General features: G+C 45.0%; 1 protein-coding gene across 1 annotated transcript in view; it reads left to right on the top strand.

Moving 5' to 3' along the window:
• The window catches only part of MATK (megakaryocyte-associated tyrosine kinase), a 54,630-nt gene that overhangs the window by 9,492 nt on the left and 29,277 nt on the right, over positions 1–15,861 (top strand). Inside the window, exon 6 of the mRNA XM_018562196.1 lies at positions 11,224–11,289. Within this exon, the coding sequence (XP_018417698.1) occupies positions 11,224–11,289 (66 nt within the window). The remainder of the gene's footprint in view (positions 1–11,223; positions 11,290–15,861) is intronic.

Below are 15,861 nucleotides of genomic sequence, written 5' to 3'. Positions count from 1 at the left end.
ACGAGGCCTAGTCGCATGCCTGAACCAGCCGCCTGAGTGACCCAGCCAGCCCAGCAGAGAGAGAGGGAGCCAGACTGAGCCAATTGAGAGGACTGCAAACATCCTGGATGGGTGAGGACCTTTTGTCGGGGACCCAGATGACTTCCCTCTATGTTGCCTAAACTGAAGAGAGAGAGAGGACGCCCAGTTCCTGCCAGCACTCTTCATATCTTTCCAACTGACCTGAGGATTGGTGAGAGGCCTTTGGCCACGTTGACAACCTGTTTGCTGTTCATATCTGCACTACAGTAAGGGCCCCAACGCCGGCTAGCTTAGGACACCACTACTGGCCAGTAGTATAGGGAGGTTCGGACATTGTTAAAGGGAGACCTTAAAGGGACATACACCCCATTCAGGGGAAAGCCTTTAGAGACAATTGGCCTCACATACCTCAGTACTGACAGCAGATAGCTGCAGTTACTGGGTCGCAGAGTGCCTCAGCCTGTTGATACACATTATTGTTGGGGATTTCTGTCATTACTATTGTATCATAGTTGTTCATCTCTGATTTGTCAGTAAATCTGCTATAAAACTGTTCAAAGGTGTGTTGGTGTGCTGTGGATCCACGCTCTGGGCGGTACATTGGTGTAGGGGGATAGAAATATCCGGTTATTCAGCGGCTCCTTCGGGGGTGAGCGCTACATCTGGGGGCTCGTCCGGGATAGTTTTCTGACCCCCCTCACCAGAGAATGACCGCACGGGACAAATTGGTAACATGGATCAAGAAGCAGCCACCAAGTGATGTCAAGACCAGAATGGACAATTCGAGATGAGCATAGTCATAGACATCCCTGATGGCAGTTGGACCGAGGATCAGGTTCGCCAAGCAGTGACCTTGTTAGCACCTAAGCAGAAGGTGTTTGTGATAGATATGAAGAGGGACTCAGAAAACTCTCATACCTATGCACTGTTAGAATGGAAGAAGGGAATTCCTGATTGTTTCCAGGGAGACAACGCTCTACTTACTCCTGAAACCAGAGTACAGATACTCCCACTAAAGGTGTCAGCCAGCCCTTCAGAAGGGTCCAGTGAGACCATGTCTGATGTAATGGAAGTGAATGACTCCTCTGTGTCGGTCTCAAATAGCTTACCAGCCTCTTTCTTCATGGACATAAGGAAACTGGCTGAAAACTCTGCAAGAAATACAACACAGTTCCCTCATTATGGATATCGTAAACTACGGTTCTATTCAGGGAAGGTTCCCGTCCCGTCAGGGGAAGAAGACTTTGAGACTTGGGTGGAGCAAGCTTCTCAGGGACTTTAGGAGTGGGATGTTCCTGAAGTGCAAAAGAAACAGAGAATAGTTGAAAGCCTGAGGGGACCAGCTGCAGAGATCATCTGCAACTTAAAGTTAGGCAAGCAGGACTGCACTGCCGCAGACTACATGGATGCCTTACGTGCTGCCTTTGAAAGGGTGGAAAAACTCTCGGATTTAATATACAAGCTGGAGAACACTCACCAGAAGAGAGGAGAGAAGCTATCAGATTATGCGGCTCGAGTAGACAAGGTGCTACGACAAGTCGTGCAGAAGAAAGGAGTAGATCCTCTGGCAGTTAACAAGACTCGATTAGATCAAATCCTGCAGGGTGCTCGACCTAATCATCCCATTGTCCTCAAGATCCTTCTGAAAGGTCCTAATTATATCCCCACCTATCCAGGACTATTGAGAGAAATTCGGGCGGAGGAGGCTCTAATAGAGCAAAAGAACGCACAGCCCTCATGTTCTGAAGGCTCCACTTCCAAAAGAGATAAAGTGCATTTTTGCCCTGTGCCAGCTCATTGTTACTTTTCAGATGAGGAAGACACTGGAACTACCAGTGAGTCAGAAGTGAGCGTGAAGAGACAGGATGCTGCTCACCACTCCGTTGATATGGGAGTCAAACAAGACCTCGCTCAGTTAGCTCAAACTCAACGCGAGCTATATCAGACCATAAAGGAGCTGCAGGAGAATCAAGCCACCTTATGTCAGGTTGTAGCAAGAATGGCTGAAGCACAAGCTTATGGGCCAGACCATAGAGCCAACGCTCCACCTCTAGCGACCGACTTCGTGCCCAACAGGAGAATTCCTAGTGTGACTGGAAGAGAGTGTTATCGATGTGGGAAATTGGGTCACTTTCAAGCCTACTGCCCTGCGAAGGGACGTCCATCAAGCTTGGTCCCGAGGACCACTGAGGGGTCCCAGAAGGTGCCATATTCCAAGCAAGGGGGAAACTTCAACGGGCCCCAGTGAGGGAGCAAATTGGGCGCCCACTCAACCTGACCCGCTCCAACGTTGAGAACGCAACACAGAAACAAGAGAGGCAAAGTTCCGTGGTTAAGGCTCCACCTACCCCAAATACCAAGTCCTCTCTCTGTGTGCCTAAACATCCATCCCAGGAACACAAGGCACACTATACACTTCCCCGTAAAACAAAGACCCAGAAGTCACAGTCAAGAAGAGTAAAGGTACAAAACTCTCATGCCATTCCACCAACAGAGCTGAAATATGGTTTATCTGAAGAGCTGGTTGGCCCTGCCCCTGTTGTCCCAGTCCAAGTAGAAGGGATCTTCACCAAAGTGCTACTAGACTCTGGGGCTCAAGTCACCCTGATTTACCAAGATTTCTATGAAAAAGATCTGAAACACCTCCCACTCACCAAATTAAAAGGCCTTGAAGTCTGAGGTGTTGGAGATACAAAACTTGTGTACACCGGATATCTCCAAGTCAAGCTGGAATTTAGTCCCTCTATAGCTGGACAAGCAGGAGCGTCTGACACCTTGGCCATTGTGGGTCCTCGACCACCAGGTTCTAACCAATATGCTATTATTGTGGGAACCAATACTGGAGTAGTGAGACGACTTCTTGCTCCTATCGTGGATGAAGCAGGGGCTGAAGCCGAGAGGGTGCACCCTGCACTGCGACCTGTGTACCTACAGATGATCCAAGAAGAGAGGGGCCCAGCCGAGGTTGGCCGCCTGTGGAAACTGGAAGGTGCGGGAAAGGTTTTGCAGCCCGGAGAGGAGGTCTGCCTGAAAGCGACGGTCAGATTCCATTGGGCCCAGCCAGGACCTTATGTGATGCTGGAAGCCTACCCTGAAGATATAAAGAATTCTGGAATAGAGGTAATTCCTGAACTGATTTCCACAAGAGCTCTGCATAGAGCTAAAGGAAAAGTGTTTGTGAATGTGTGTAATGTCTCGGGTTTCCCTGTGGATCTGAGGGCGAAGATTGGGCAAGTGGTTTCAGTCACCCCCCTCGCACCCACTGATTCAGTGGGGGGAGCGAAAGTTGAGATTCCAGCTGAACGGTTCTTTCCCAAAGACGCTCCCGTCTCCTCTGAATGGAAGAAACGGTTACAGTCTCAGCTTATCAAATGGCGAGAGCTGTTCTCCAAAGATGAGTTCGATGTGGGGTGTGCCAGGAGTACCCAACACCGTATCCGGTTACAAGAGGATAAACCATTTCGAGAACGATCACGACCGATCCCATTGAGTGACCTGGATGACTTAAGAGAGCAGTTGGCTGAGCTGCGAGGAGTGGAAAACAGAGAAAAAGGTTAGCTCGTTGTTTCGCAGAAGGCAGAGAACAGCGAAATAAGAGAAATTATGACCTGAGGGTACAAGTTCAAAATCTTCAGCCAGTAGACAGAGTATTGCTGAGGAACTTAGGGCCTGCCGCTAGACATAAACTAGCCGACAGGTGGAGCTCACAAGTCTATATTGTTTGTAAACAATTACATGGCCTTCCAGTGTATCAGATTCGACCTGAAGGGAGAGAGGGACCTTTAAAGAATTGGCACAGAAATCACTTGCTATCCTTAAGTGAAGCTGTCCGTGTGGCGGTCAGTGAAGAACCCTCTACGCCTGTCCCACATGCTTCACGGAGAGTCCCAGTTACCAGATCCCAGAGATTGAGGACAGAGAGGGACACTGAAAGTGACAGTGATGAGGAGGACATGTATTCAGGTTGGACATGGCCTACTGATTATTCAAATGACACTCAAAGGCAGATGCGGCTATGGTAAGGAGGTCTGAAGGTGGAAAAATCCTGGGACACGGGCATACTCACATCTGTCTCACACCCATGGTCTATGGCCTCTGGTAATCAGGATTTCCTTTGTTTGGTTTCCGGGGCCTCCTACTTACTTGGGGGACTGTCAGACCATGTCCCACTGTCTCTCTCCTTTTTGCTGCCTGGGTGTAGGAAATCTGGGTGTTGAAGACTGTCTACGGATCACTAGGCGGGGGGAAGAGGCAGAGCGGGAGGGAGGCCAAGTTGCTGCACCATGGGCCTCTAGGTTGTACTTGCCCCCTGGGCTAAAAGTTGCCAGTCAGCCCCTGGCTGGAGGAGTTGGTTTTAGCACGAGTCGCTCCCGCTATGGAGTCTTACTGGCTTACCAATTACGGCTCTGCTTTATCCCAAATAGTTTGGGATGCCTTTAAAGCCCATTGTGCTGTTACACAATTGTAAACATATGACACAATGCATAGGCATGGTAAATATTTATATTACTGTGAATTGGGAATTTATATAGCTACCGTATTTTTCGCTCCATAAGACGAACCTAGGTTTAGAGGGTTTAGAGGGGAAAAAGGCTGCTTTTTATTTTTAAGTTGTGCGGCTGTGCGTGGCTTCACCAGTTACATCATCCATACCTTCTGCCATCTTTTTTTTATGTGTGTTCGCAGGGGCTGGGGACTTTAATTTTAGGGGGATTTTTAATTTTAGTTTACTTAATTTATTTAACTAAGTTTTTTTAAAACTTTTTTTCAATTTTTTTGTATTTTTCATTTTTTCATTTAAACTTTTATTTTTTTACATTTTTACTTTTTATTTATTTAACTTTATTTTTTTAACCTTTTTTTTACTTCATTGCTGGGAGCAATAGCCAGCCTGCTATTGGATATTTCAAATTGCAATAGCCAATAACAGGCTGGCTACTGCACCCGCCCACTGCCTGCTGTCAATCAGCAGAGGAGGGACCTGATGTTCTCCATCAGGTCCACCTCTGTTGATTGACAGCAGGCAGTGGGCGGGTGCAATAGCCAGCCTGTTATTGGCTACTGCAATTTAAACTAGCCAATAACAGGTTGGCTATTGCGGTCAGCTGCTGGAACAATCGCGCAGACAGGAGAGGAGGGCGGACGCCGCGGAGGGGTGAGTAGATGGGACGGGGACAGAACCTCACAGACTGTCGAAGGTTTCTCCTTACAGTCTGTAATCGGCTGCCTGTCCCCACTGACACAGATCGCTGCAGCCGATTACAGACTGTAGGGAGAAACCGCTGACAGTCTGTGAGGCTGCAGCGGAGAGAACGGGACAGACTGTTCTCACACACTCTCAGCCCCCCCGCCTCCGCTCTCACACACACACATATCACCTTTATCTTTGGTATTAGTATAGCTGGTTATTATACTGACATCTTGTTGTTGTTTTGGTTATTGCACCATGTTTTCTGTGTTCCCTCCCATTTATGATGTATTTCCCTTTCTTCATGAGGTAGTCGTTTCTGGTGTCATGGCTGACTGTAATATGGCCACATGCACCTGTATATGCTTGCTTGGAAACATTACCATCTCTGACCTTCAAATACCGTCTGGTTATTCATCTGCTGTATCCTGTTGTCTGTTGTAACCTGCTGTAAAACCATGCAATGAAGCGCTTTGTGGATGAAAAGGTATTTGGTGAGTTCATCTACCTGATAAGGATTGTCCTCAATGATTATGTCTGCTTATACAGGCCAGGCATAGAGGTCTCAGTACGGGATAAATCGATAATACAACAATCGGAGTCAGAATACCCATGTTAGGGGGAATATATTTCGGCCATCACAGCTACCCGCAGGGAGCATAATGCAAAGCTGCAGGCGTTACAGATGGTGGAAGCAGATTGTGCTATGGCTTTTGCAGTTTCTCCAGGGGAGAAGACGCTTGCGGCTGTTAGACTAGCCAGAAGATCACTGAATCTGCACTATGTTGAGATGACAAGATGCTCCTTGCGTCCATTATTCCATGTGTGCTGGATGCTCGGGGTGACAAGGTTACAGAACCCCAGCTTACTTATCCTACAGGAGTTTCAGTCCTATTACCAACACCTTTTCTCTAAAATGCCTGATTATGATTTGGGCCGATTGAGTGGACTCTTGGTGGAACTCTCCTTGCCAGAACTGGGACAAGCTGATAAGGAGTTTTTGGTTAATAACATTTCCATACAGGAGATACTGACAGCTATTGCATCTTTTCCAAATGATAAATCCCCATGTCCTGATGGTTTACCGGTAAAATGGTATAAACTTTGTGCCAAACAGTTGGGCCCCTAGCTCCGGGAATTCTATGCCTCCTGTTTGGTAGCTGGTGAGTTGCTGGACTCCTTTAAGGATGCGCATGTGGTTCTTCTTCGTAGCCTGGCAAGGATCCCCTCTTGTGCTTTTCTTATCGACCTATTGCCCTTTTGAATATGAATCTAAAAATCCTCACCCGCCTCTCTGTGGTGATTGGCTCTATTGTTAATATTGTGGTGATTGGTTCTATTTTTTATTAACTTTATACCAGGTAAGTCCACAGATACCAACTTGCATCGCCGGTTTGCTCACCTATAAATGTCCCATGGCATTGTAGGCACTAGAGCGGTGGTGTCAGTGGATATTGTCAAAGCCTTCGTTTCAGTGGATTGGGGATTTATGTGGGAGATGTTGCGGAAAATGGGATTTTGCCCACAATTCTGAGATAGATAATTATTTCATATTGTGACCCTAGCGTATCCTTGAAGATAGGACCTGCCTTTTCCAAGTCCTTTTGTTGTGGAGCGAGGCACGCGTTAGGGGTGTCCTTTGTTGACTGGCTTGTTTGCTAGTGTGATGGAACCCCTGGCGGTGGCTCTGAGGTCATATACTGGATTGCTCGGACTCCGGTTGGGTGTGTCAGGGTTCCACCCTGACTTTACTGGTTTGCAGCATTCTGGCTTGGCTGCCATTTTACTCAGCAGGCTCTGGAACGTTGCTCAATTCTCCCAGGCTCCAGAGCATCATCTGAGACAGTCATGATGTCACCCCACTCACTATATATAAACCACTCAGTCCAGTCTGACCTTGCCCTTGCGTGGTCTTCCTGCTAGTGCATTCCTGCTGATCTGAGTATCCTGATTCTGTGTATGACCAAATCCTGGCTGACGTTCTCCTCTGGCTCCTGCTTCTGGCTTGTTCCTGACAATGCTGATTTCCTGGCACCTGCTTCTGGCTTGTTCCTGGCAACACTGACTTCCTGGCTCCTGCTCCTGGCTTGTCCTGACGACGCTGATCTCTGTGTTCCTGACCTGGCTTGGACAATTACCCACTCCGGCTTCTGACTCTGGCTTGTTCCGGTTTATGATTCTGCTTGCTCCTGTGGACACTGTTCTTAATAAATATTTGAACTAGCACCTTTTGCTTGTCTGGTTTTCATTGTGCTCTGAAAGTGTGCTATTGAGAAGCGCTTGGCACTGTACGCTGATGACTTTATTCTGTTCCTTTTGGGATTCTGGGCCCTCTATCCATGCGATGCTGGACATTCTGGATATCTTTGCCTTGTTCTCGGGATTGTGGGTGAACTGGTCGAAGTCACATATTTTACCGTTGGATCCCTTAACTAGATCTCAGGCTGACCCTGATCTTCCTCTACAGTGGGAAGACCAAATGACACATCTCGGCGTACAAATTAGGAAATCTTTTGGGGATTTCTACTACCTAAACTTGCTTCCTTTACTCCCAATAGTGAAACACAGATTGGACACATGGGCCCATCTGCCCTTGACTCTTATTGGTAAAACCAACCTTATAAAAATGAAGGTCCTACCTATTTTTTTTTTATTTCCTTCGTAATTCCCCAGTGAAGGTTCCAGACTCCTTTTTTTAGAAAGGTGAATCATCTATTTCCCTCCTTTTATTGGAACTCCATGGTTCCCCGTATAAAACTTGGCTTCCTTCAAGAGCCTTGCACCCAAGGTGGTTTGGCTCACCTTGACCTTAAAAAATATTATATGGCAGGCCAGATGGTGGTGGTTAATCGTTGGCTCACTGCAGATTATAGTGATGCAGCTGTAGTGACAGATGCTGCCTCCTTGGGATCCTATGCTGCTCTTACTGGTTTGGTCTATAGTGGGATCTAGGCGCCTTATCCTCCTACTAGCTCCATGAAGGCCACTGTTAGGGCTTGGGATTGTGTTTGCAGGCTCTTTTAATTTTTTAATTTAGGCTCTTTTAATGGTTTTAATTTATTGTTCTGTTACTAGTTTTCTTCTAAAACACCAATTCCAAAAAGTTGGGATGCTGTGTAAAATCTACATAAAACAGAATGCAATGATTTGCAAATCTCATAAACCCATATTTTATTCACAATAGAAAATATATCCAATGTTTAAACTGAGAAAACTTAGAATTTTAACAAAAAAATAAGGTAATTTTTAAATTGATGGCAGCAACACATGACCGGGCAACAAAAATCTCTTCCCACCCAGAGCTATAAGAGATCTCCAGAGCTCCAGATCCCAGCTACATTTAGGAAAACCTGGAAGAACCTGAAAAGCCAGGCTCTTCCTTATAACATGCTTTACTTTCTGGACCCCCTTATCCCCTTTGGCTGAGAGTCCTAGGTGACAAAGTCGCAAATACTACTCTGTGGCATTGGCTTACACTGCCACAGAGTATAAAATGTCATCTCCTGTATTGTTTAAAAATCCAATTTCAGTATAATGTATATTTCTATATCCTCTGGTTCCTGCATCTTATTATTTGTTAATAACCCCTCTTCAGATCTACTTTTCAGACTTAGTAAAAAAATAAACAAAGACTGACAAAAATAAACAAAGTTAGAATGTGAACACTGCAGAAACAAAATCAAAATGGCAAAAATATTCAAAGTTTAAACAGATCTCACTACTTCACAATTGCATTTATTATCACAAAGATAATAAAGCAATTGTTAGGTAGTGCATCCTGTGTCCACAAAATTCAAACCATATCCATTTTTCTTCCTTTCTTTGAGTGTTTTGTTCCTGGAAAGGGGCTAGGGATGTTGAATGAGCTACAGAAGATCTAAAGAAGAGGTATTAAAAGATAACAAGAAGTATTAGATGTTAATTTTTGCACTCGTCAACCCGACCTAATCTTAAATGTCATGCTAACAGTTTGCGCAAGAATATATGCCAATAACGTTTGCGCCAAGAAGTGACTAAAATATTTACAATACTGAAGCTGCTAACATACACAAGTACTATATACTTATAAAAAGTTATTGTATAAAACTATGTGGCGTTATGGATTAGTGCAAACAAATAAAGTGCTATAAATCAATTAATTATCAACAAAAAAACATCATGAATTACTCACAAACATAAAATACTTCAATCCCATAAATGTCAAAGTGTAGTAAAAGCCCATTCATATGCAATAAATAACTTTTTTAAGTGTTCATTAGTTTAAGTGCTACTAACAAATCGTCAAAAAAGTCTGATTATTATCTCATTATTTCAAGTGCAAAAGTGCTTCAAAACTGATCCCACACAACAGCTGTAACTCTTAATCCCCTCTGTTGTAATGTCCAATCTTCCCAACAATGCAATGCTAGGATTGAATCAATTAAAATTGCATAGGATATATAATATGTTTCTTTCCGAATTACCATGCCACATAAATGTGTAACTTTTTATATCTGCCTGAAGCTAACACCATTTAATCATGGACGACTATGTTTTTTCCCCTCTGTACTAATCCAATGACCACGGTAGACTTATTGCACATAAAATACATGTATCACTCACTCTTTACACATGTGCCACAACATAAGATTATGATCCCACCAAGTCATCAGTGGACTATATGGGGTCAACGTTGTATAACAGTATGAAAAGAGGCATGGAACGAAATATATGTTTATTTACTTTTATCTCTGTTGCTTTAATCCCTACTGTTGTCATTGTAATGAGAGAACCAACCAGCACTGAGTCCACCATGCCAGGTATACATCAGCTCCCCATCTCTCTAATTCGCTCGGGTACAGTGTTTGTATATGTGTCTACGACATCACATAGATCGCTAGCGATCGGGTGTGGCCAGTGAATAGAACTACAGCGAACGGGGTTGTGCGCATGCGCTAAAACCAGCCGGCCCTCATATACATATGACGGCTGGAACGCGAGCCGGAACTTCCCTGCGCTCCACACGCGACGGATATGCGTGGACGAGGGGGAGGCGCCAAGAGCCGACAGAGCGTCTTGCTGTCATGGCAACCGCCCGTACCTGTCAAACTCCCGGCCGTACGGCCCGCTTGCATTTGCGCGCCGTTCTTTAGCTGTAATCAGCCACAGGCTATTTACATTTGAATTCCCTGGCGGGAATGGGCTCTGTGCTGAAGTTTTTCTCAATGGGAGGGGTCTGTTTTAACCTCACAGTTGGATGTCTATTTACGGTGCATATTGTTTCATTGCTGTGTCATTCTGAGCCTGATGAAGGGGACCCTCCGAGGCCACGAAAGCGCTTGCATTTGAATGGCAATGTACCAATAAATGGACTATTGCTTGATTATACTTTGGAGTGCTGGTGACGTTATTTTCTTTCTGATCATCCCAAAAAAGACTCCAATTTCACCTCGGGCACCTCTGTGTTCCATGTTCCACCTCTAACTGAATATTGCTCACCTTTTCACATGGACCTCATCTTAATCAAGATTCGGTCATAAGCGCTTGTGTGTAGAACCAGATATTTCCACTTATACACTCCTCCTTATCCTCCACAGGTTGCTGGTAGCAGGAAATGAATGATCTTTGAATGTCTTCCTCTATTGTTGGACCTTATATAGCTACAAGGTCAATAGCACTTGAAATAACTTTATAGGGCATACATCCTTCATATAGTAGTCCACCTCGTCTCATATATTTCCACTGAGCTCACAGGGAAAGTAAACACAACACTTTCATAGTGCTTCCCATATATTCAAATATTCAATTTATTAAACAATTACAATTAAAAACTTTAGAGTGAATGCAGACATGTGCACATGGTATCGCTTCTGTTTGTGGTAAGACCGATCTCTGCAACTACAGAGCCTGCTTGTCATGTTGACCTTTTAGCTTTTGAAATTTGTCAATTACTAAGTGCAAGTATGCATGCCTTCATCGTCCCTTTATGATACTGTCCTTGCTACAAACATGTAACTAATCTTTCTTCCTTACAGCTGGATGGTTGCTTAGTTTCCAGCGCTTGACTCTTGGTAAAAAGATTGGTCAAGGAGAGTTTGGAGGTAAGGCCAGTAAAACAAAACTGTTTAGCAAGGTGCAGATATTCACTCATCATAGGATATGGTTTCTTACATGCAACAAAGTAATACATTGTGTAGTCATAATCGTGCCCAGGTATATGGGTACATTGCCTCATAATGACAATATTTTATATTGTACAAAATACTGCAGTATATTAAACTTGTACTTTTCTGGAAATGTATATTCCTCAGGAGTTAAATTTTTTCCATGGGGGGTAAGTTTTTGCAGAAAAAAACGTTATTTTTATTTGTTTTCACATAAATTATTTAATTACCATAATTTTTTATTAGCTAGGTGCACCAAAATGAAATTTTGAAACCGAAACCGAAAAGAAAAAAATTGTAAGGACGAAACTAAAACGGATTTTTTTTCTAACCTATTAAATTTTTAAAAAATATTTAATGAATTATTTTTTTTTCTAAACATTTTGTTTTTTAAAAATATATTTTAATGTTTTAGCTTTACTGTCAGGGGCCCTGGGGAAATATTAGGGATCTAAAAAGATCTATCCTTAAAATAGAAAAAGAGATTGAGGACAGAGTTTTTTTTGCAGCCCCTGTTATGAATGAACAAGTTTCTGTTCATTCATAACTTGTGGCGATAGTATGTTTACTATATCCACAATCATGAATGAACAGGAAGTGATATAGAGCACTTCCTGTTTATTCATAATTGGGGACACAGAAACACACTATGTCCTCAATTATTTACAACCAGTCAGCGATCAGCTGATCGCTGACTGCTTGTACACGCTCTCCATCCTGACTCACTGTCACAGGAGGCTGAGTGGGCGGTGCAGGGAGGATAACTCGGTCTATGTCGACAGTTGACTCCTCCCCCTCACCGCCGGATCTGCCTCCTGTGACAGCTGTCTCCATTCCCACACCACTCTCCATCCTGATATGTCACATGATGCTGCGTGGGGCGGTATAAGAGTAGAGCTCGGCCTCCTGTGACATCGCAGCTCGCAGCACTCTCCTCCCTGCCCCACTCAGCTGCCTAAACATTTCTCTCCTCCCCGCTGTGTCAGGGGAGACACAGAGCAGAGCCCAGAGTGGAGGAGGGAATCTAGGAATGCACCACAATTTTGGCCAAAAATTGTATCTTTCGGCATCCGAAATTTCTGTGCATCCCTTTTTTTAATTGTGATATAAGTATTTAAATCAATAGTTATACTGTATATCTTTTGTGACATGGTATATGACTCAGTGTATGTCATTCCTTTGTTAATAAAGGAGTTGCTCTTTCTATGTTGAACCTTCAACATGAGTTTTGCCTCATGATTGGGGGTTAGGGGCTGGTTACTGCCAATCTGCTGGCTGAGAGTGGGGTTTGGTGGGCAGGAGACGCTCTTTGGCGGAGGTACCCAGTCGGGGTACCAGGCGGTCCGTCACACACCTCCTCCCTGTTAATTAGCTTGCACCTGTTATAGTAGCAGTGAGAGCTCAGAAAGACCGAGAGAGAGACCCAGGCTGCTATGGATGGATGCAGACACAGACTGGAGAGCGTCTGAATACCTGTGGGACATGGTCTGGCTAACAACTGTATGTTAAAGACTGTGATTCTTTTTGCATCTTCTTTTGTACTGGAAGCTGGAATAGATGCTCCAGTAGGAAGTAGTGAGAGAAACTACTGTCAGTTAGCCACCTAAAGGTGGCCATACACTTTACAACCATCGCAAGACCTTAGTCTTGCGATGGTTGTAAAGTAATTTAAAAAACGTACGATCTGCCCATCTTGGACAGGCAGATCGTACTCTCCATCATCGCAAGCCCGCCCCCCTGAGGGGGGCTTCCGATGACCGCAATGCTGAACGGGCACACCGGCCTGTTCGGCATTTGTCTCCCGAGCACCGTTTAAACCAGCCGAAAATCGTACGATTTTCGGCTGGTTTTCTAGCGTGCTCCTTAGACAAAAGACGTGCGACCTTACAGTAGAAACGGTCGTACGTCTTCGTTCACACTGCTCGATTCTCGTACGATCGCGTATGGTTTGTCTATTCAAAATGGAGACTTAATTAAGTTAAGTCAGTTGTATAGAAGTTGCATAGCTTCCCCCCCCTCTCACCTGTTATCTGATGCTCACCCTATTGTACTGTGACTGTGTATGTAAATGTCTGATTCCCTGTGTAAGCTGTTATCTGTGTTTGTCATGAGGGGGAAGGGAGGGGAGGGGTTGTAGCCCTCCCAGTGTCTCAAAAGTGAATGTCCTTTGTTAATAAAGGAGTTGCTCTTTCTATGTTGAACCTTCAACATGAGTTTTGCCTCATGATTGGGGGTTAGGGGCTGGTTACTGCCAATCTGCTGGCTGAGAGTGGGGTTTGGTGGGCAGGAGACGCTCTTTGGCGGAGGTACCCAGTCGGGGTACCAGGCGGTCCGTCACACACCTCCTCCCTGTTAATTAGCTTGCACCTGTTATAGTAGCAGTGAGAGCTCAGAAAGACCGAGAGAGAGACCCAGGCTGCTATGGATGGATGCAGACACAGACTGGAGAGCGTCTGAATACCTGTGGGACATGGTCTGGCTAACAACTGTATGTTAAAGACTGTGATTCTTTTTGCATCTTCTTTTGTACTGGAAGCTGGAATAGATGCTCCAGTAGGAAGTAGTGAGAGAAACTACTGTCAGTTAGCCACCTAAAGGTGGCCATACACTTTACAACCATCGCAAGACCTTAGTCTTGCGATGGTTGTAAAGTAATTTAAAAAACGTACGATCTGCCCATCTTGGACAGGCAGATCGTACTCTCCATCATCGCAAGCCCGCCCCCCTGAGGGGGGCTTCCGATGACCGCAATGCTGAACGGGCACACCGGCCTGTTCGGCATTTGTCTCCCGAGCACCGTTTAAACCAGCCGAAAATCGTACGATTTTCGGCTGGTTTTCTAGCGTGCTCCTTAGACAAAAGACGTGCGACCTTACAGTAGAAACGGTCGTACGTCTTCGTTCACACTGCTCGATTCTCGTACGATCGCGGGATTTCCCGCGATTCTCGCACGAGAATCGAGCAGTGTATGAGCACCTTTAGTGGGAGTAGGCCATTTTGATTGTGGTACTTTTAAATTTTTGCTGGAAGCTATTTTGTTTAAAAAGGGAAAGCGTACCCTGTTGAGGGAAATAGATTTTTATGGTTGATCACAATAAAGCTGAACTTACTGTCAATTCCTGACTACAGACCAGTGACTTTCCTACACTTTATATTGACCTTTACTCAAAATACATTTTCATAAATCCCTTGTACTTGGATGTGCAAGCCACCAACCTGCCACATGGTTGCTGGCATACACAACTGGTATATTTATGTATTAAAAGGGAGTAATTGAACACATTAGTATCTACTTACCTATAACAAAAATATCAGTTTTCACAGTAAAGGTTAGACATGTGCGCTCAGTGGTGTATTTAGGTTCTGTGCTGCCCTAGGCAAGACCACGCTCTGGCGCCCCCCCTGATCTAAATGTGCCCCTCCCCTTCCTGTATAAGACATTTTGCGTAACCTGTAAGTCGCTGGATACAACGTGCACACTGTATCCAGCTTCTGACAGGTTGCGTTAGTAGTGTAGCAGGGAAGCCGTGGTCACAGGTGGGCTATGCGGGGTCACAAGAGATCCTTTACAGCCCACCAATTGAGCAGATGCAATATTTTATCTTGGGCCTTCCCACTGCCGCGGGGGGGGGGGCGGGGCAGATCTCACTGGTTCCCCCCCAGCGGTCTCTGCACCAGAGGAGCTTACACTCTAATGTTCCCCCACAGTGACACACTATTATTATACAATTATATAGCTCTGACATCTACCAGAGTGTTGTACAGAGAACACTGAGCCAGTCACATCTATCTCTGTGCTGAGGAGCTTACACTCTAATGCAGCATGGCACCAGCTGTAGGGGGACTACAAATGCCAGCAATACATTATACAGCAATGCAGAACAGTATATGAATTGGGCCTGGGCTTAGTGACGCACTAGACTCAGGACTTAGTGACGCACTAGACTCAGGACTTAGGGATTAGTGACGCACTGGATTCAGGAATTAGTGACGCACTGGACTCGGGAATTAGTGATGCACGGGACTCAGGGAAAACAGTGGACTTAGCAGTAAAAACAGAAGAACACTTAGAATACAAGCTCTCCCTAGGCCCAGCTACTGGCTTGTTGTTCTGTCTCCTTAGTTGGTGCAGCCTCAGCCTGGTCACTGGTCAGATGCTCCTGTAGAGCCCACACTGGAAGGCAGGAGCACAGCAGCGGCTGTGAACAGAAAAGTGCTGCTCGCTGTCCACAGTGACGCCCCTGTGTGCGCTGGCAAAAAAAATGTTTTGTTTTGTTTTCATTTGGATTTTTCCTTATTTCGTTATTAGGGATTCGGGTCCGAAAGTCAATTCATTTCGGGATTCAGATGAAATCCGAATTTTCGTTAATTTCATTAGCAGTAGTATGTGCGAATTCTCATTCCGAATTATTTTATGTTGAAGCAAAGTGACATTAGACAGCAAAGTGACATTTTTTTTTGTTTTGTTTTACAGTCCGCAGAAGAAAAAAAAGTATAAGCCCCCCGCCC

The sequence above is a fragment of the Nanorana parkeri genome, unplaced genomic scaffold, assembly GCF_000935625.1.
Source record: "Nanorana parkeri isolate BGI_ZX_2015 unplaced genomic scaffold, ASM93562v1 scaffold565, whole genome shotgun sequence".
Taxonomy (NCBI): domain Eukaryota; kingdom Metazoa; phylum Chordata; class Amphibia; order Anura; family Dicroglossidae; genus Nanorana; species Nanorana parkeri.
Note: the sequence above shows the minus strand (reverse complement) of the source record. Positions and strands in the feature narration are given on the sequence as shown.